The sequence below is a fragment of the Ursus maritimus genome, unplaced genomic scaffold (assembly GCF_017311325.1).
Source record: "Ursus maritimus isolate PB19 unplaced genomic scaffold, ASM1731132v1 scaffold_2, whole genome shotgun sequence".
In the NCBI taxonomy this organism is placed as follows: domain Eukaryota; kingdom Metazoa; phylum Chordata; class Mammalia; order Carnivora; family Ursidae; genus Ursus; species Ursus maritimus.
In genome coordinates this window covers 47,577,770-47,597,700 of record NW_024424452.1, presented here as the reverse complement: position 1 = coordinate 47,597,700, position 19,931 = coordinate 47,577,770, and the positions used below count along the sequence as shown (strand labels likewise).

The window sequence follows — 19,931 nt, the reverse complement described above, 5'->3', positions numbered from 1 at the left end:
TAAAACTCAATAAGATACATCAATCTCAATATAGGCCAGTCGGCCCAGGCCTTCCTGCAAGTCCTTCCCTCTTGTTGTTTTCCCACTTTACTACTTCATTTAACGGAATCCCTCTCCTGGGGTGAAATGCAGAAGTGTTCTTCCAGCTGTTTATACTCTTATTGTTGTCTCCAGCAACATGTTATTGAACGTAAGTTAAAATTATTGCTTGAAAATCATTAAGAGTGTTTGTAAGTTCTCTCTCTCCCTCTTTCAACTGAGAAAACTGTATTGATGGTCCTGACAACAACTTTACCAAGTTTGATAGCATAGTATGAGATAATAAATGTAGAATGAATGAATAAATGAATAGATGAATGGATGGATTTTTTTCTGGCACAATTAAGTCAACGTAAGGAAGAGAAAAGGGATATGACTCGAATGGACAAATCTGGACCAAGCGTTCAGCTGAGGAGTATGGAAGGCAGAATCCTAAGAAGGTACCAGATTCCAGCCTGGCAGCCCCACCCTCCCCCATGCGTGGGTGGGGCTGTGACAAAGAAAGGACTTCCGTCCTGTTAGTTTAGGGAGATTAGGTTAAAGCCTTAAAATGGTGAGATTCTCTTGCTGGCTTCCAGGAACAAAGCAAGCAGCCAAGACGTGAGCTGGCCAGGGACAGAGTGGCTTCTGGGAGCTGGAGACGTCAGTCCCACAACCACAAGGAACTGAATTCTGCCCGCAGCGGGAACGAACTTGGAAGAGGAGCCTGAGCCTCCAAAGAGATCATGGCCTCTGAGGACATCCAGATTACAGCTGTGTGAGGCTAGGGCTGGGGATCCCGTTCAACTGTGCCCAGATGTCTAGACCACAGAAACTGTTTGATAGTATTCTCGTGTTGTTTTAAGCTGCTAAATTTGCAGTAATCTTTTAGGTGGCAACAGAAAACGGAGACAAGGAATATTTCCTAACAAAGGGGAACCATTCGATTCCATCTACCTGTGACATTACAAAGACTAATCCTGTTACTAAGTCAAACTCCCCTTGTATTTCATTTGTCTTCCACCAAATCTTTCACTGATGAAGCCCTGCCCATCAGACGCCCGTGGCGCTCAGCACCGGGGCTGTCTTTCTTCCTGAGGTTTGTTTAGCTAGCTCTCCAACTACAGCAGCACTGGAAGCAAGGATAGGAACTACCCCAATCACAAGGTCTGGGTAAACATTTTTGAGCTGAGAAAGCCATTTACTCAGCCGTAGGCTGATACCAAACATACCCTCAAAATAAATGCTAGTAACAATGACAACAGTTTCGTTGTTTAAGGTTGGAGCCTTGGCTCCAAGGCATGGATTCAAAGGTTGCAACCAAAGTGGGAAAGAGACCCTCTCGTAAGTGATTGTCCTTCCAGTGCCTGCTGGAACCCTCTAGGCAAAGGCTGGTGGAAGCGACAGGAACCATGTCCAAAGCTCGGCCTGTTTTGAGCCTGACCTTCCACTGCACACAGCACAGGTACTGCGAGCAGAAATCTAGCAAGACAATGACTCTGCTTCTCCCTTCTCCCCGGGTTCTCTCCGGACGAGAATCCAGTTTGGGTTCGACTTTCCTCTGTTTCAGTATCTGCCCACATAAATACCAACTCCAGAATTTTAACTACGGGAGTTTCCATGGGGATGGAAGCAACACACGCAGAGGGGCGGTGGCGGCTGCATGGGCACAGGACCCAGACAGAGGCCACCAGTCCCTCGCACTCTGTACTGTGCACATTAGCCTGTTTTCAAGATGCTGGGTTGGCAGCAGGCCACGAGGCGAGGGAGATACACGGGGGCCCTGCTTCAGGGAGACTCTCCCCTCTCCCGCCCCTGTATCACATGCCCAGCTGGAAAAGACTCTCTTCGTGCTAACTTTCCCTTGACTTACCCTGTGGAATTCTGGTGGCACAGAGATACATTCTGCTAGCTGGCACCCGCACTTCATATTCCATGTGACCCAAAACACACTGAATAAAAGGGACTTTAGGAGATGCCAAGGAGTTTTAAAGAGGTTTGTGGGCTGCAACAACCACAGTTGTGAACAGAGAGAAATACAGGTAAGAGAGCTGAATAATGCATGACTTCGGGGGTGAAAAACTTCTACAAGAAGCAGTGAATCTTTCTGTCTCACTGAAAAGGGACAAAGCTATCGATTATGAAACGGCACATGACTCTGACACATCTGAAGTTCTACTAACTAAAGTCATAGCCTGGGATGATTTTTAGGAATCAAAGTAATGATGGTGAAGCCTGCGTGTATAGAAGCTGGCTAATTTGAGATGGGCCATCGACCACGGAGGATGGCCACACCCTCGAAACATGTCTGCTAGATCAATGACCAAAACCCTCCTCTCCAGTGTATGAAAAATACGATTATCGCCAACTTGCAGGCTGCCTAACAGGAATTAAAGAAACCAGAGGGATCTGGATAAATCTACCGGCCTAGAGAGTTTGGGCCAAGAACTGATTACTGGTTCTCTGTTCTCAGGTTTTATCTTTTAAGATGACTTTTCTTTTTTTAAGATTTTTTTTTTTTTATTTGTCAGACACAGAGAGAGCACACACAAGCAGGGGGAGCAGCAGGCAGAGGAAGAAGCAGGCTCCCTTGCTGAGCAAGGAGCCCGATGCGGGACTCGATCCCAGGACCCTGGGATCATGACCTGAGTGGAAAGCAGATGTTTGAGCCACGCAGGTGTCCCGAGGATCTTTCTATCCAGGATTTCTTCGACTGAATTCTATGAACTCACACGTGAGGTCATGAGTAGCAAGGACAGATGGAAAACATCATCAAACCTTGATTGAAAATTTGGCCCACAGCAGACCAGTCCCTGCTCCTCTGGGTCCACAGGACCAGGTCCTGTTCATCTTTGTGCTCCTGAAACCTAGCTCAGAGGATGCCACATGGCGATCTACTTACAAATATTTGTGGAACTGAACTCAGCGCGCTCTCTGCCTGTCTGCGATGCGGAAGAGATCCCGGCTCTCAAAGCGCACCGTGTTTCTGGAGAACGTGGGTCACTGTGGCATCCAGTGAGACCGCCACAGCCCAGCACTCCAACACACACCTATAAAGGGGTCCTGAGTGAGATGAACACGCTGCCTTGCTCTCGCCCACCTCGGTCCTCCCTGCCTCTCACTCAGAGTGAGCGGCAGTGGTAACAGAAAGCACCCTCTCTAATCACACTGTTTTCCGTTTGGAGCTGTCTGAAACCCATGGCTTACGTAGTCCTGCCGCCTCCCTCCCGTGACCCCAGAAGCTTCTGCAGGCTGCCATTCGGCTTGGCCTTTGACATGGTGAAAACGGAGCCTTTAGAGAGGGCCAGGTGTGGCTCCCAAGCCTGGACCCGGGATCCCCCATGGGGGACAGATGGCCCCGCGGGTGACTCACCGCGCGTCCAGAAACCGGGAGCGCAGGATCATGACGGCCTCGCACGTGCTCTGCTTCAGCTGCATCTGGATGGAGCTGAACTTGCGGTGGATGATGCTGACCATGCGCTCGATCTCCTTTGGGGAGATGGGCCTGGTCCGGCTCTGCTCCCTCAGGAGGTTCATCACGTGGGTGGTAAACTCGTTGCATGCCTGGAACGGCAGGACAGTAAACACTGGCGCGTGGGGAGGGTCCGGGCCTGGACAGAGCGCTGCGTGGGCTTTTCTAGAGACTCGCACACGTGCAGAAAACTCAGCGAGTTTGTGGGGGTTTTGTCACATCAGAGGGAATAAAATAAATGACTGGCTGAGAAATACCTTTCATCCTGTTTGACTCTAACTTTGGCCACGATTAAGATTTTTCTAAAGGGTAAAGAGAAATCGTAATCTTTTTTTTTTTTTTTGATGATTTTACTACAGTGAAAAGTGGGAACGTGAATCCTAGTATAAACTACACCCCACAGTCCTTCCCCCAAGGTTCACAGCCGAAGAGAGTTTGGGGTCAGATACGGCGTGAACTGCTGCCTGGCTCATTATCTCTGACAGAGCAGAGCCCCCACATCCGATTTTGGGATGCGTCAACAGCCAAAAGAATGGGATCACGAGATTAAAAGCTAACTCTTCTGGGAGATTTCTCATTCACCTATTTCTCCTTTCAGTTTTATTACGAGAATCCCCTCCTCTGCTGGCCTTCTGAAGACCCACTCTATCCCCCACACAAGCTGGACTCTGTCCTCAGGGGGCTTGTAGAAACAGCAGCAGCACATGATGGAGAGGAAATAGGAGCCATCCCCGCAGAAAGGAAAGTTCTCCGGTTAGACCCACATACCATCAGTTCTGGAGGGGGGAGGTTAAAGATCACTTTGCCCCCCGCCTTATTTTCCAGGTGTGTAAACTGTGGCCCAGGGAGAGGAGTGGCTTTTTCCTAAGGCACACAGCAGAAACGGAGCCATCGAGCCAGGACCTGAACATTTCCTATTCCAGGCCGGGGATTTCTGTCCTTTTCCAGAGCCCACACTTGCTCCTCTGAACAACACTGGCTTTCCGTGGGGTGACTACTACTTAACAACTGAAGTCTGCTTTCCTTAGCTGAGCCTTCAAATGGAAATCTCTATTCACGAGTTAACTCCCAGTAACGTTATAAAACTATATTAGATTTGTAACGAAAAAGGCAAGACAGCTCTGACAGTCGAAGAACTAAGGACTCAAAGGGCTCCAACTTAGTATCAACACCAGAGACACACTCATGAACGGTAACACCGCACTGCCACTCTCTCTACAGCACAAAGCCTCTCCTACCCGTCAAGAACGCAGTCACGACGACACACTCACTCATTTCTCTATCCAGGTTGGTTGGCCAAAGATACCCACGCAGACGCATCCACCGGGCCGTGCCTACACTGGGGACTGGGACAGCCCGACAGCGGATGGTCAGCCCGCCTCCGCTGAGTGTCTGGACAAAGCCTTTCGCTACTCAGTGCCTCATTTTATTCGTCTGAGGGAATGGATTCAATCATTCCTGACCTTGAACACGGCCAGCAGCACCCACGGTCTTGTACAGTGACTGCGGATGGAGTGAATCGTGCTCACGAATATAGCTGAGCCGAGGAGCGGGGCCTGGGCAGCCTGCGGACAGAGGCTGCCTCTGGGACTCACTTCGCTGTGGGACCTTGGAAAGTTACCTAACCTCTCTGGGACTTGTCTTCCTTGCTTGTGAAATAGGGGTGGCAATACCCACCTCAAAGGGTACGGTAGGGATCAGAGGAGTTACCAGGTGAGTGTCTGGCTGGGTAAGGATGTATCCGGGTGCCAGTTTCTCTCTTGGTAAAAAGAAATGGGGTCATGATTACCTTCTTCCTACTCTGCACTTAGCTTCTTCCCTGCTGACCCACCCCCCAATGTAAACAAAGGCAAGGACATAAGACGTGGCATCGAGTCTATTCCAAGAAGCCACAGGGTGGGGAGTGCGGGGTTAGGCGTGTAGCAAGCACCCCGACCAGCTCTGTGCACAAACGCGGCCCCTCGCTGGCCTGCGGCCTCCTCACCTGGCGGGGCTCCCACGGGCGAGGGGCTGGCTGTGAGGGGGCATTGTCAAGGGCACTCCTCGCCGCGGGGAAGCCCCAGGGCTGGGCTAATAATGTGCTTCGTTACAATATCTGCCGTGGACTCAGGACATTTTGTGCCGGGGCCCCTTCTACTCTGCCGTAAACAGACAGTGGGGGCTTTGCAGCCCCTGCAGCGGTGGAGCAGGCAGCGGCCGAACAGCTGCTCAGGAGCATGCAGCGGAGACCAGTTCCGAGTCCACTGCAGACGGACAGAACACAACGACCCCGGTCTTTCCAGGACCTGAACGACCCACACCGCGACCCCCTCAGATCCCGCAAGCTTGCAGCTTTGGACGCCGGGCTGCCTCTGTTAGGTCAGGCGTTCCCAATACGACAGTGATAGAAGAGTTGGGGGGACAACCGCTAATTAAGCAGAACCCTCCCAGGCTGAACATTTCTGGGATGGGGGCAGGGGGCAGGGGGCGGAGAGCCTCTGCTGTGGACGATCATCAACACAGTCAGTCACTTTCAGGAGCTGCCACTCGCTCCAGGTGCCCCTAGAGAGCCCTTAGGTGCCCCTAGGATTTCCCTTGGAAATCCTTCGAAACTTGCCCAAGTTCCACGTCAAGGGCGTTTCTGGGAGCCACAGATTAAAGACCAGCCCCCCTGGGCCATCCCGCTCGAGGTGCCAGGGTTTTAAGCTTCCCTCCTGCACTCGGGTTTGCCCGTCTTCTTCCCTTCCTCCTTCAAGCTCCACCAAGAACATAACTGGGATTTAGGGTCCTCTTAGCTGTGAACCGGCCGAGCCAGCCCGGTTCAGCCCTGCAGATTTAGCCCAGTCCGTGCGCCTGCAGCCTTCCTCACGAAAGCTGAGAACCCTGCAAAGCGACAAGAGCACCAGGTTTTTAAATACCACTTGGAATAAAATTCAGCTTTCTCACGGTTTTGTCTGTTAGAATATGCCAGCTCTCAGATACCTTACGACCTCATGATGTGCTGGAAAAGCATTTCACCAACACCACTTACTGAATAAAATAATTTCCTTCCTCTCTTTCTAATGAAAATCTCTGGAAGCGTTCTTTAATAACCACGGGGTGAAACAATGGCTGATTCAGGTAAGTGGTTCTCTCTTTTTTTTAAGGGATGGGGTTGAGGAGGGCCATGATACCTAATTAGCAGAAAGCTAATTGCTGGTCTAGTTATCAGCACCATACTAAAAACAAAACGAACAAAAATAACAGAGTCAACGACGAATAGCCAATTTGGCAACTTCATCAATCTAACTACTAAACTAGGGAGCAACGTTTTTACTTTACTGAGGTTTCCTGATTTTATTTTATTTTCTCTTATTTTTAAAAGATTTTATTTATTTATTTATTTTAGAGAGAGAGAAAGCGAGAGCTCAAGCAGGGGGAGGGGCAGAGGGCGAGAATCTCAAGCCGACTCCCCGCTGAGCGCAGAGCCTGGTGCAGGGCTCGATCTCATGACCTGAGCCAAAATCAAGAGTCGGATGCTTAGCCGACTGAGCCACCCAGGTGCCCCTGAGGTTTCCACGGTCACAGAAAAATGAAGACGATAGATCTCCCAGACATATTAGCTAGGAGCTTCATGGCGTAATTTCCCTATAATCCTCTATTTACTATAATTAACAATATAACCAGCACTGTTAAATTATGAAGTGCCCAAGTGTGTTAAGTAGGGCTCAGTTCTTACCCAGAAAATGTCTACATAACTAGAGAAATGATTTTTTTGGTATTTTTAAGAAGAAGAGATATAGACAACTACCACCCTACTTATGCAACTTGTTCTGTACCGATGGGAGTTTTTCCTTTAGTTTCTGATTTCCAACCTCTTTATTATTTAAAACAGGTAGACAGCCATGAGAAGTTTCCGAAGGAGAATATTATTACCCCGAGCCTCTCTTAGGTACCAGTAATCAATCTCGTCCACGGAAGTGACAGAGGACAAGCTGGCTCCTTCCCTGTCTACACAAGTCCACACTCTTGCTGTATGGAGTGCAGTCAGGTGGTGTTCCAGTAAAAGCCACCTCTGTCCCTCACTGGATGTGTGACCCACATACACAGTGTAAGCCCTCTGATCTCCACCTCCTCACCTGTGTCAAAACGGAGAGGCTGACCGTGCCTGTCCTGGGTTCCCAACCACAAAACTACCTTGAACGACAAGCGCAATTGTGTCGGCAGAAGTAAGCAGGCAGTTCTTCTATGTTGCTGGCAACCTGAGCTAAGAACAGAGCCAGTGTTCAACAGCTGCCAGCCTACCAGCCAACCCAGTTATGGGTTCAGTGGGGGGAAGCCACCATCTGGGCTCCTCCTGTACCCCTGGAGTGATGGGAGTTGACCTGGATGGCAGGTCTAGATAGGCTTCTGTTTTGCCAGAAGCCAGGCTTAGTCCTGAAGGGAAGGTAGGAACAGCACTGAGTAGGGAGAACTCAAGAGGCCAGCTAGGGACCTTTATAGGAAATGTCCCCCTCTGTCTTCCCAAACTATCCCACCAGTTAGGGCAACTCTGAACTCTAACGTGATGGATCAGGTTAGGGAACCTTTAGGGATCAGCCAGCCCTCTGGGCTCCGCATCCCCTGAGATGTGGGAAGTGTCTGCGGGGGCCAACACTGTGGCAAGTATGTTTATTCTTTCCTGAGAAGGTGAAGGGCAAATGACTCACATGTTCTTACTGTAAGATCACTGCTATTCTCCTTCCCTCAAACCCTCCCTACGCCTATCTGATGGTTGAGTTTCACCATGCTTGGCTGCAAGCTTCACAGCAATTCCTCCCTCCCCCCCATAAAAGAAGGGACTTGGTAGAAATCCATTTCGAAGGTAGGTAGCACAATAATGAAACTTTCTTCACTTTAAATTTTAAAACGCCCATTTCTATTTTAAAATTTAAATTTTCTATTAAGTTTGCATTTGCCTTCTACCTAGAGACTTGTACATGGACTGGGGAGGGTCTTCTGCCTTTGCTTTCTCTCCCTCTTCTTTTGTGACTCTTAAAAAAGAAAAGTAAACCAGAAAGCTAAGGATTTAAGGAAAGTAAGTTAACTATAGAACTTCAGGATAATGTTGAAACCAAAAAGGTGACAACAAACACATCTGTCACCTACTAATGGAAGAAAGGCTGATAGAAGGGACTTCTATTAAAGTAGTATTGCTCATACGGACCCGAGGAAGCAGAACTGATATGGAAAGTCGTGTGCGTGTGTGTGGAGGGGAGAGGGTCTCTTGGAGAGAGCAGCTCCGTTGTAATTAGAGTACCTTATATTTATACACTGCTTTGTCATTTAAAGCCTTTCTCATGCTCTCCTTCATGTGGCTTTTATGGTCCTGTGCTACCCTTGACTTGAAGCTCTTGACCATACATGACCAGCTTTTGGGTAGACTATGTGGACCACTGGGTCCCAGACACCATCAGTGGAGTATCAGGATTGGAATCCAACTTTGTTGACTACAGAGGTCCCCTGAGCCCTTCTCTACTCTTCTTACGGACAGAGGTGAGTATCGCATTCCGTATCACGTATCAAACAAACACGTTTGACTCTCACTTGAGGTGAGTCTGGGTAGAGCAAGGGACTTTAAAGGCCAAGTTTTAGTACCCTTTCCCATAGGATTCCATGAATACTTGGAAGATGAGGAATCTTCCACAAATAAGGAGCAAAAGAAGGCCGGAGGAGTCCACCAACCTCCCTGCAGGTCAGGTGGCTTGACTCTGCTAATGACCCCATGAGACCCTGGCTACAGGCCATGGCAAATGTTCTAGAGCCCCAGCTTGAACATTTCTTATATTGAATATTAATGCTCCCTGAGATCATCACTTAAAATTTAAGTTTTTAAAATGCCTTTAGGGCCAATGTGCCTGGGTTTTTAATCGGGGAGACTGAGGACTCGGCGGCCTCTAGTCCGGCCAGGGGCTCGGTGAAAAACTCACAGGCTGGCCCTTGGGGCCCATTGGCTCTACACCCTCCTTCATAAAGGGCCCGGGTGCCCGATGCCCCCAAGGCCACGGTTACCTGCTCGTACTTCTCCAGCTCCGTGTGGTAGATCTGTCTGATCTGGGACACCTGNNNNCCGCCGAGCCGCCACCCTTCTCGGGGCCCGCCACCCCCTCGGCCAGCAGCATGTTGTCCAGTCGCATCAGCTGGGGGTCTGTCGGCTCCTCCTCCTGGGCTCCCCGGATACTCAAGACTGCAGGGGGACACAGCAGAGGGGAGGGTTAATGGGAACCCATGCGAGCAAATGAAGAAAATGAAAAGCAATGTCGTGCCACTGGCACAGCAAATTACCAAATACTTGCAACGTGGCAGGTGCAGAAGGGGCGAAGTGCCAGGAGGGGGACAGAATGCAAGGAGAGGCTTGCTTTGTTCCAGAAATGAATGATGCTCCATTTATGAGAGCAACTCAGAAGAGTCCAATTCATGGAGGTAGAAAGTAGAGGGGAGCAGGGGCTGGGAGTCAGTGTTTCTTGGGGCCAGAGTTTCCTATAGACAAGAGAGATGGTGGTGATATCTGCACAAAAGCGAGTCCGTTTAATGTCGCTGAATTGTGCCCTGGGCACTGAAAAATGGGGAAAATGATAACCCTTGTTATGTAGATGTTACCACAAGAAATTTCAAAAGTACAAAAAATTAATTATAGCAGAATAGAATTTTCATGTTCATCCCCAAACTGCCGAATTTTTAATTCGGGGAAAGAAACTTCCTTCTTCGTTTCTAATTTTAGATTTCTGTGAGTTTGTGGTTTTACACTCGTTGACTTTGTAATATTTGATCGGCCTAAATTTTCAATTTCAAAATAACCTATGCTATGCAAATCCTGTCGTTTTGGACTGGAATCTTGAGACATTTCCCCTAGACCAGCAGGGAGGGTACAGAAGTTTAAAATAGCAAGAAGATATATTATATGTCAATTATTCTTCAAGAAAAAATAAAATAAAATAAAATAAAATAAAATAAAATAAAATAAAATAAATAAAATAAGCAAATAAAACAGCAGGAAGACAGCCTGGGCATCAAGTAGGAATGTTTCTCTCTGGACACTGAGATCTCTTCATTCCAGGTGACGACTCTCCTGTTGGAAACCAGGGAGGGGGGCCCATTGGACAAGCTGTTTCTGGTATTCAGAGAAGCCAGGTAGGATGCAGAAGGCTCAGATCAATGAAATGGCTGCTTTTTATTAAAACATCACGGCCATTTGGGTGGGGGGAGGGGAGCTGGGACTGAAAGAGATCAAGTGTTTTAGTAAATCAGCAAAAGAGCTAGGCAGTCTCTTTTTACTACCATCATACAACCTGCCATAAAATAAATCACTCATCTAAACCCAGTTTAGCTGTCAGCAGCCAAGTCTTTGTTGAGAGGGAACATGAAAAGAATTTCCAATTAAAAGAAAAAAAAAATTGAAAAAAGTTTGGAGTAAGGTAGGAAAGGAGGGAAGTGATCCTGGCAGAAGAGAAGGAGCCAAGTCTGTCTGCACTCTGGGGATGCCGGCGGCAGGCACTTTGTGGCCTGATGGCTACATGAGCCCTGGAACAATCAGAGAATCAAGGGCTGTTTCCAGGTGGGGTACATCTGGGGAGCCCCAGGAGGTGATGCCCATTCCAGCTGTCTCCTGAGCCCTAGCAAGACAGCCCCGCAGGGGCGTGACCGGGAAGGTGGCTATGAGCTCAACATGAGGCACGCAGAGATGTTTGGGGAGTCCCATCCTGTAAAATGTCAGCATCGCCGCATGCTCCTGGCTTCCATCAGGCACGACAAGAAGCAACCTTGAGCGTTGTTCAGAAGGAAATCCCAGTTTCTGTGCTGGGGGGGGGGGGTGGACCCTGCAGCACGGCTTTGGTGGAACAGGAGGCAGTCAAGTGGCCTGCTGAGCCACGTGGCCCAGGAGTGGCGGTGGCAAGGAGCGGAGATAAAAGGCACCAGGGAGAAAAGCAACAAGAGGGGGGCACGGTGGATGTGGGAAAGGCGGCTACCTGGGAGGAAAGAAGGAAACCCACACCTGCACACAGACACCCAACACCTCTGGACTCAGGCTCCTCTCCCTTCACACCCGAGTCCGGAATATTCTGCTGCACTAAAGTAAAATCCCTGTATCAGTGATGGCCTTGTGGAGGTTTGTGCTGTGGACGTCTTTCCAGTGAAATCCTTCTTTTGTAGGCCCAGGAGATGAACTGGGACAATGCCCCATGGACTGGTCTTTGAATAACATTCAGTCATGTTATTCTGCGCCTTGAATTCATTTATCCAAACCTCCAAAGTCCTCTGAAGAACCTATCTCAACTCACAGAGGTTTCCTCAAGAAAATAATTCAGTGCTTTACCCACTTCCTGAATTAGAGACCTTTTCAGTCCCTAAAGGTGCAGAAAAGAATGGGACCACCCAAGCACCTAGTGATGGAGCCCAGAAGCTCCTCTTTCCTCACCTCTATGGGTGGTGGCATTCGTGTGTGGGGTCTGTGGGCGTCTGTCTACTGAATTTTATTTAGTGAATTTTAATTACTTTATCAACAAAAACATGTGTGGGTCATTTAAAAGATCCACCTCAGGGCTATTCTTAATAAACAAATGTAATTGTTCCACTTTAGCTTGGTCATTAAATAAATGGTGTAAAATCCTACTCTCCAATCCACTCTACTCAATCTCGTGCGGCCTATCCTCCAGAAGAGGCCGGGGACTCTAGGAGAGCAGCCCCCCATGCCGACAGTGGTAATGCCTCCAAGCAGGTCCTCCTGGTCCTTCTATAACCAATCCCTCGTGCATGTGAAAGAGCTTATATTCATTTCTGGCTTCAAAGAAGGCAACAAAGAGAAAGAGACCAACGTCATCCTAAAGATCAGGACTTGCCAGCCTACAACCTGTCCACCCGAGATGATGGCAAGGTCCTCAGCCCGTGTGCCCAGGACCACCTCGCTCACTCCATCAACTTATTCCTCCGGCAAAGTTCCATGCATCATGAGAGAAGTAGGAGAAGCAGAGATAGGCATCCACAGACCGCAGTGCTGGTCCCAGTTCTTTCCAGGCACCACGCACGTAACCATGGGCAGGTTACTACCACCGATATCTACTTCCGAGAATAGCTTCCCCCTTCCAGACCCACACAGCCTCACCTACACCTCCACTCCACCTTTTCTTTTAAACAGTCAGTGGTATACACAGACTACCCACACGAGCTCTGCACACCTACCTAATTAACATTTCGCTGGGCGTGAAATCTAACTGGTTCAAAATAAAATAAGAAAGAAAATGGCTAAGACTAGCAAAGGATGCTGAAAGGTTACGCTGCAGGCCCCTCACCACCGAGAAAACCTTAGGACAGTCACACAGCGCAAAGCACTCACCTATACAGACTCTTTTTGTCCCCGCCTTTATACATTTACAAATGTATAAAGGATACATTTAGCCGAGGAGAAAAAAAAAATAGTGCGAGTGTTAGCATTTCACTTAGCTTTTATATCTCATTTTATGAATCCTGTAAATAAACACTCTTTACAAAGAAATTTGAGTTTAATAAGGTTTAATAAAATTGGTTTCCAAATGTGGCCAGTAAGAAACAGGTACGACAGATTACAATGTACCTTAATGAATACACCGTTTGCATTTATACTCAGAGTTCAGGACACAGAAATAGGTCCCACACCGGAGATCCGGTGAAAATAAAAGAATGTAAAGATGGGGGGTGGGGGAGAAGCAGTCCTCTTCAAATTACACTCTTTAAATTATACTGAAATCATTATAAAAATAAAAAAAATTCAGAGTGTCAGAATCCCCAGCTATATATAATACACACACACACACACATATATCATGTGGACATATATAGTATGTGTATATATAGCATGTGTATATATATAACATATATATAATGCATGTATATATACATACATAACGTGTATATATATATATAGTATGTGTATATATCACGTGTGTATGTATACACACATATAATGTATATATAATGTGCGTCTATATAGGGTGTGTATATATATAGGATGTGTACATATATAGTATGTGTATATATATAACATATATAATGCATGTATATATACATACATAACGTGTATATATATAGTATGTGTGTATATCACATGTGTATGTATACACACATATATAACGTGCATCTATATAGGGTGTGTATATATATATAGCATGTGTACATATATAGTATATGTATATATATAACGTATATATAATGCAGGTATATATACATACATAACGTGTATATATATATAGTATGTGTATATATCACGTGTGTATGTATACACACATATAATGTATATATAACGTGCGTCTATATAGGGTGTGTATATATATAGCATGTGTACATATGGTATGTGTATATATATATAACGTATATATAATGCATGTATATATACATACATAACGTGTATATATATAGTATGTGTATATATCACGTGTGTATGTATACACACATATAATGTATATATAACGTGCATCTATATAGGGTGTATATATAGATATATAGCGTGTACATATATAGTATGTGTATATATAGCATGTGTCTATATACAGGAACAACATAGTAGAAACAAGAGAACATCTTCACCTACTACTTCACATAGAAGATTCTGGTTCCGATGGTCTTGGGCTGTGCCTGTGTACTTGGAAGAGGCATGGATGGGCCAATAAACTGTCTGCACTTTATTTCCACCCAGAAGGAGAATCCGTGTGAACCATTATAAAAACAGATGTTGGGATTCACGGATATGGAAACTGTTCGGCGAGTCGGTTAAAAAAAAAAACAACCCTCCAACATTAAATAAATAAATGAAAAGGGTGATATGTCTAAGCAGAACTGATGCTGCCCATTTATTGCTCGAAGCCAGCACTCCGGTGTGTAGGAGACAAAATGATTATTTAAAAGCTCCTTTTTATCTCTGTGGCACCGTGTGCAAGACTCAAACAAACCTTTCACCGGGACACCAGAGATGTTACCACTCATCCTCCAAGATCCAATTTCAACCAGCGGAGCTGTTACCTAATCCTGCAGCCATCACATACGATCAGGTTTCTGCTTCCCTGACGGGAGCCCTGCGCTCTCCCCTCCCCCCTGGCTCCCCAGTCCAGCGGCTTTCACCGAACCAGGCTTTAAAGGGCCCAGTCCCGTTTGTGCCCGTGTACACAGGGTTTTAGCAGTCCGGAGTCGGGTCTGGACGCGTCCACTACCAGAAAATGTAATCAAAGGCAGTGGGCTCGCCATCCGGAGGGGTGGCCCAACGAGGTAGTGACCCCTTTTGGTAACGACTGTCAAAGGAATGTCCTCACAGATCTACCGCCTCGTGCATGAGGCCAGTCAAGGCAGGTGAGTGATTTATGTGGAAACTGTCACAGCCCTTTGAAAAGCATTCGATGTCACATCTCCCCTCCTGCCATGGCTAGCCCGGGAGGTGGGGGGGGGGGTAATTCTTTGGTAAAACTCCCAAGATAAGGAGACTGTCACAGCCCTGTCGGAGCTGCTCTCACAACTGGTCTCCTGCTGTTCTTTCTTTCTTTCTTTTTCTTCGGAGAAGGAGAAAAACAAACCAAACCCAAAGGCATATTCAAGATCCTTGGCAGGAGGGCTGTGGGCTGGTTGTTTTGTCCTTGCCTGAGCGACAGGGTTCCCAAGCAGCTCCAGCCAAGGCCCACTAGAGGGCACTCTTTCTTCACCGAGGACGGGTGCTGCAGGGAGGGTCCGGCTGTTTCCAGTCCCCAGGTTAGCCCTGGGCAAGATGCCCTTGCAGATGCAACTTCCACTGTGGGGCCGACGGCGGGGGAGGAGGGCAGGTCTACAGAGAGGGTGTCTTCAGACTTGGACAGCATCCAGGGACCCAAAAGTGGGCTGAGGGCCTGAAGTATTAATAGAGATAGAGACATGGGGGAGAGACAGAGAGAGAGGATAGAGACAGAAGGTGGTTTGAGAGCCAGCATGAGGTGGTCTCCCCAAGGGGATGCCCTCACACTCTCCGGCCAATGTCTTTGCGTGACTGGAAGGCAGGAGACTGAACCCCCACACAGGGTGCTCCCCTGTCCACGGGCTAGTCTTCACTCCCCATGACCAGGAGGACAGGCAGGAGAGAGGAACTCTCCTGGCCTCACCCCAGGACTGGTCTTCCATCTCCCGGTGGGTCAGGACCTTGGAGAGAAATGTGGGATGCAAACAAGTTGTGCTTGCCTTTTTAGAAATACAGGCAATTGCTTGCCTCCTGAAAATATCATGGTCACCCCTTTCGTGTGTTCATAATGTACTTGTATGCACTGAACTGCGTCACCTTATGAGACATGAAGGCCAAACTTCATGACAGATGATTCAAGATGACAATGGCAAGGCAACAACTAAGTAACGTGCCCTAAATCCAAGCAAACGGGACACAGCCAAGACTAGAATCTAGGTCTTAGACACTTTATTCTCGACAACATTAGGATTCTGACTCTTTCACAAAGGTGGCTAAACGATGCGACATCAATTTGGGGTTTGCACACACACACACACACACACACACACACACACACAATGTCTTTCGATGCACAGATGACAAGAAGAAGACAAGAGACGAGGTAGGGAAGGAAGGAAGGTCTTCTCACTGACTTCGTAATTTTTTTAAATTCCTCCAAATCTGATCCTCTTCAGTGACCTCTTTCTGCCAATGGCACTGTAACAGTTAGAGCCACTGGGCCATGTGACAGAGCGCCCTCTTCCCTCTCGGCCACAGAAATCCACTTGCCACAGTCCTATCCTATTTCAAATCTCAGCTCAACACTCTCCTCTGTGAAACCAACCCAATAACAGCCCAAAATGAACTCCCTCACCTCCAAGGCACCAGCTCCTGTGTTGTCCACACCACGGTCATGGGGCATCTCAGAACACCTCAAGTCACACCTGCCAGCTTGCCAGCAAGGCTGTGAGCTCCTGAAAGGCAGTGAGGACCTGCCCGGCCTCTGTGGATCCCCCATATGGCCTCCCGGAGCCCCTGGCACTAAGCGCCTATTCAAGCATTTCTTAATATGTAAAAAGAGTGAAGGAGGGAAAGATGGGGGCTGGTGTGACCCAGAGCTCTCTGCCTCACACGCCCTTAGGGAAGCAGTGGGTCCCCTTCCCCTACAGGTCAGCAGACCGGCTGGACCACGGCCAGTGCGCTGTTGGACAGAAGGCCTTCTCCTCTGCCACCTCTGTCACACCCACTTCAAAAACCTGCCTTTTCAAGTCTGACAATTCCAAACAGGCAAATCTATGCTGTCATTTCAAGCCGGGGCCTGCAGGACGCATTGCCTGGAGGTGTCCCCAGAAAGCCAACGTTCTCCACGGTGAAGGCTCTGGGTGCTGCAGAGAGCTTGGCACGTGACCGCTGCCTGGGAAGATTTCTTGGAAGGCCAGACAGCAGTCCCCAGGAAAGGGGCCACACACAGGATGCTGACCACAAAGGAGCCCTCTGAGGGAAGCTCAGACCAAGCACCTGCAAGGCGCCAGGAACGAGGTGGTGCTGAGATTTCCAAGATGAACCAGGCACGGGCTCTGGCTTCATGAAGCCCATGGATTATACGCCTCTTGTCCCTTCTCACACGTGATGCCAACCGCCTCGAGAACTGCAGTGGATGGAGAAAGTTGCTAGGGTAGGCGGCTGGCCACCAAAAAGTCTCAATCAACACACCCCCTCTTCCCCTTCCTCCAGGTTCTTTCTGTTTCCCACAAGCCCAATCACACCCGCAAACCAGGAACTCCGCAGCTTGCACTGAGAAACGACTATGACATAATCTGATTCTTCGACACCAACAGGGGGACCGCAGTCTCGGGCAAGTGGCTTGAAGCTCAGACCAGTGCATCCTGGTGCTCTTCACTCCTAATTCTTAACCCCTCGTTGGTGTCATGGAAAAGCTTTTTTTAAAAACAGATTTTATTTATTTATTCGAGAAAGAGAGAGAGAACAAGTGGGGGGAGGGACAGAGAAAGAGGGAGAAGCAGGCTCCCCGCTGAGCAGGGAGCCTGATGCGGGACTTGATCTCAGGACCCTGGATCATGACCTGAGCTCAAGGCACACACTTCACTGACTGAGCCACCCAGGCGCTCCGGAAAAGATTATTTTTGCGAGTCTTTAAGAGTCTGTCTGTCAAACAAATGGAAATGATGAACAATTCAATGCCCTGAATGTTCCAGACCAGAAGGGCCGCGGGTCCAGGGGGTATAGACCCTCTACGCCCTGGTGCTGACACCTGACGCTGCAGTTGGCCTGGGGCCGGCTGGTCAGATGAGAAGCCCAAGCTCCTGAAATCTTCAGATGCTGGAAGCCACACTGGGACTCCATGCCACCCGCATCTCAGCCCTTCAGCAGCTCGGGGTTACGAAGGCGGGACCCCAAATCTGGGGTCTCTCTAAGGGCCGCCAGGGATTGAGCTACGAAAATAAGATGTCCTAGGGGCCTTTCATCTTTCCTTCTGGGTTGTGAGGCAAGGAGGCCAAGTCAGGGGACGTAAGGACGTCAGTCACTCAGCAGCAAGATTCAGAGATTCCGCAAGGGCATCGTCCCACAAATACCGAGCATCTCCCATGGTGGCCGGCACGGAGCTGGGCTTCGAAAGAAAATGAGACGCCCTCATTCTCTTCGCATGCAGCCAACAGCCACCAAATGTGCAGGGCCTTGTGTGAGGTTTTTGGGCGGGGGTGAAAATAAAATTCTATGACACTCTTGAGATGATTTTAAAGTTTGTTTGTTTTTTGGTTTATGTTTTCGGGTTTTCTTTAGAGAAACACATCACGCCTTTCTTGTCATCTCTCTCTCTGGGCTAGGCTTCGGCGGCTCCGGTCACATGCGTTCTCTCCTTCTCAGGCGACGCTCGGGCACCGATCCCATTCACACGTCCCCTGCCTGGCACGCGGCACCTCCCTGGGCCAGCTGGCAGAAAGGACGCTCATGTGGTGGGCAGCAGGCTCCTGCCTTTCTGGATGGGTGCCGGCTGCCTGGGCGAGGGGCTCTGGGCCTTAATAGCTCAAGCCTGGACGGCTGCTCGGGGAACCCCTTGCCTCCAGAGTTGCTGCCGAAGCCGGGAGGAGGGTGTGACCTCACCCTGGCTTCGGCCTCAGGCGGCCGTGCCTAGCGGTATGACGAAGAGGGCACGCTCTTGAGGGCAGCCCGGGCTGCGAGGCCTGCACCACACGTGGCCGCCCATGACTCGAGAACCGGGTTTCCTCCCAAGCTGTACAGAGAAAGCAGGAAAAGCGGGAAGCCACAGGTGATGGCCTGCAGTGCGTTCCCAGGAGGTGCAAGCTTCTCTCTACAACGGTAGTTTCTAAAAGAGGGGACCGCTGAGAAAAGTGAGAGAAACGTCTCAATATTCTCCTGCCTTAAGATGAGACGTCCCAAACACATTCTCTGCTCCGTTGCAAGTGCTAATACACAACAGATTTCCTTGCCCCTCGTATTTTCATATCCCCAGAATGTGTGAGGGTGGGCCCAGGGCTCTCTTCCCTGAGCTCCACAGCACGGTACAAAGGAAGAACACTGGTACAAACCTAGGTACGGACTCCCCCCCCGGGGACCCGGCCTCCCTGAAGCTCAGGGGGGACCCGGCCTCCCTGAAGCTCAGTGTCCTTATCACCCAACAGTCAATAATAATACCAACCGACCATAACCCTTGTTAAAGATGAAATGAGGTCATTTTTATAAAAGCACATGTCTGTGTTTAGTAACAGGTAGGTTTTCGACTGTGGGTTAAAACCTAAATCAATCCCATTGGAAAAGGTCCCTTTGGGAAGAATAAGAAAGCATGACAGATTTGCAATTGAGAGTTTGGTTTCCGTATCTCAGGAATCAGCAACCCAGAAGGAACCAGGATAAGTCAATGAGTGTAGAGATATACACACATCCGTGCTCTCTATCTCACTGTCCGGGATTTCCAGGCAGGCTCATACTCACACCATCACAGGCCAAGACACTGATCTTCAGCCAACAGAATAAATTCCAAACGTCTGTCCTCATTCCCCCTCTTCATGTTGCTTTATTACTGTTCTTCTCCCAAGCACATTAAGAATCCAGCTTCCTCTAAAGCCTGAAGTGTCCCCGCTACACAGAGCTCCTGACTTCAGTCCTCCTAAGTCGGGAACCATCGAGTCTGCCTGACCTGGCAGAGCTCACTCGGGAAGCCTCGGTCCTTCTAGAGGCACAAACACCCTTCTGGGAACCACTTAGCTCTGATGCTGTCTCAGCGTGTGTCCGACAAGCTAGCCTCGGGAAGCCTCGGTCCTTCTAGAGGCACAAACAGCCTTCTGGGGACCCCTTAGCTCTGATGCTGTCTCAGCGTGTGTCCGACAAGCTAGCCTGTAAGTCATGTTTCAGATAACTGCTTCCCATTGCCATTAAAAAACATATAACCAAAGAGAGTAAAGACTCTATTCACAATCAAGGTTTGAGCAAGCACGTTTCAGTTTCAAATTTTGGGTGGGATTCAGAACTCACAATCAT

At 48.7% G+C, this 19,931-nt stretch overlaps 1 protein-coding gene across 1 annotated transcript in view; it reads right to left on the bottom strand.

The window, feature by feature from the left end:
• PBX1 (PBX homeobox 1) overlaps window positions 1-19,931 on the bottom strand; it is a 280,666-nt gene that overhangs the window by 47,157 nt on the left and 213,578 nt on the right. Inside the window, 3 exon segments of the mRNA XM_040635989.1 lie at window positions 3,392-3,582; window positions 9,500-9,558; window positions 9,561-9,674. Of these exon segments, the coding sequence (XP_040491923.1) occupies window positions 3,392-3,582; window positions 9,500-9,558; window positions 9,561-9,674 (364 nt within the window).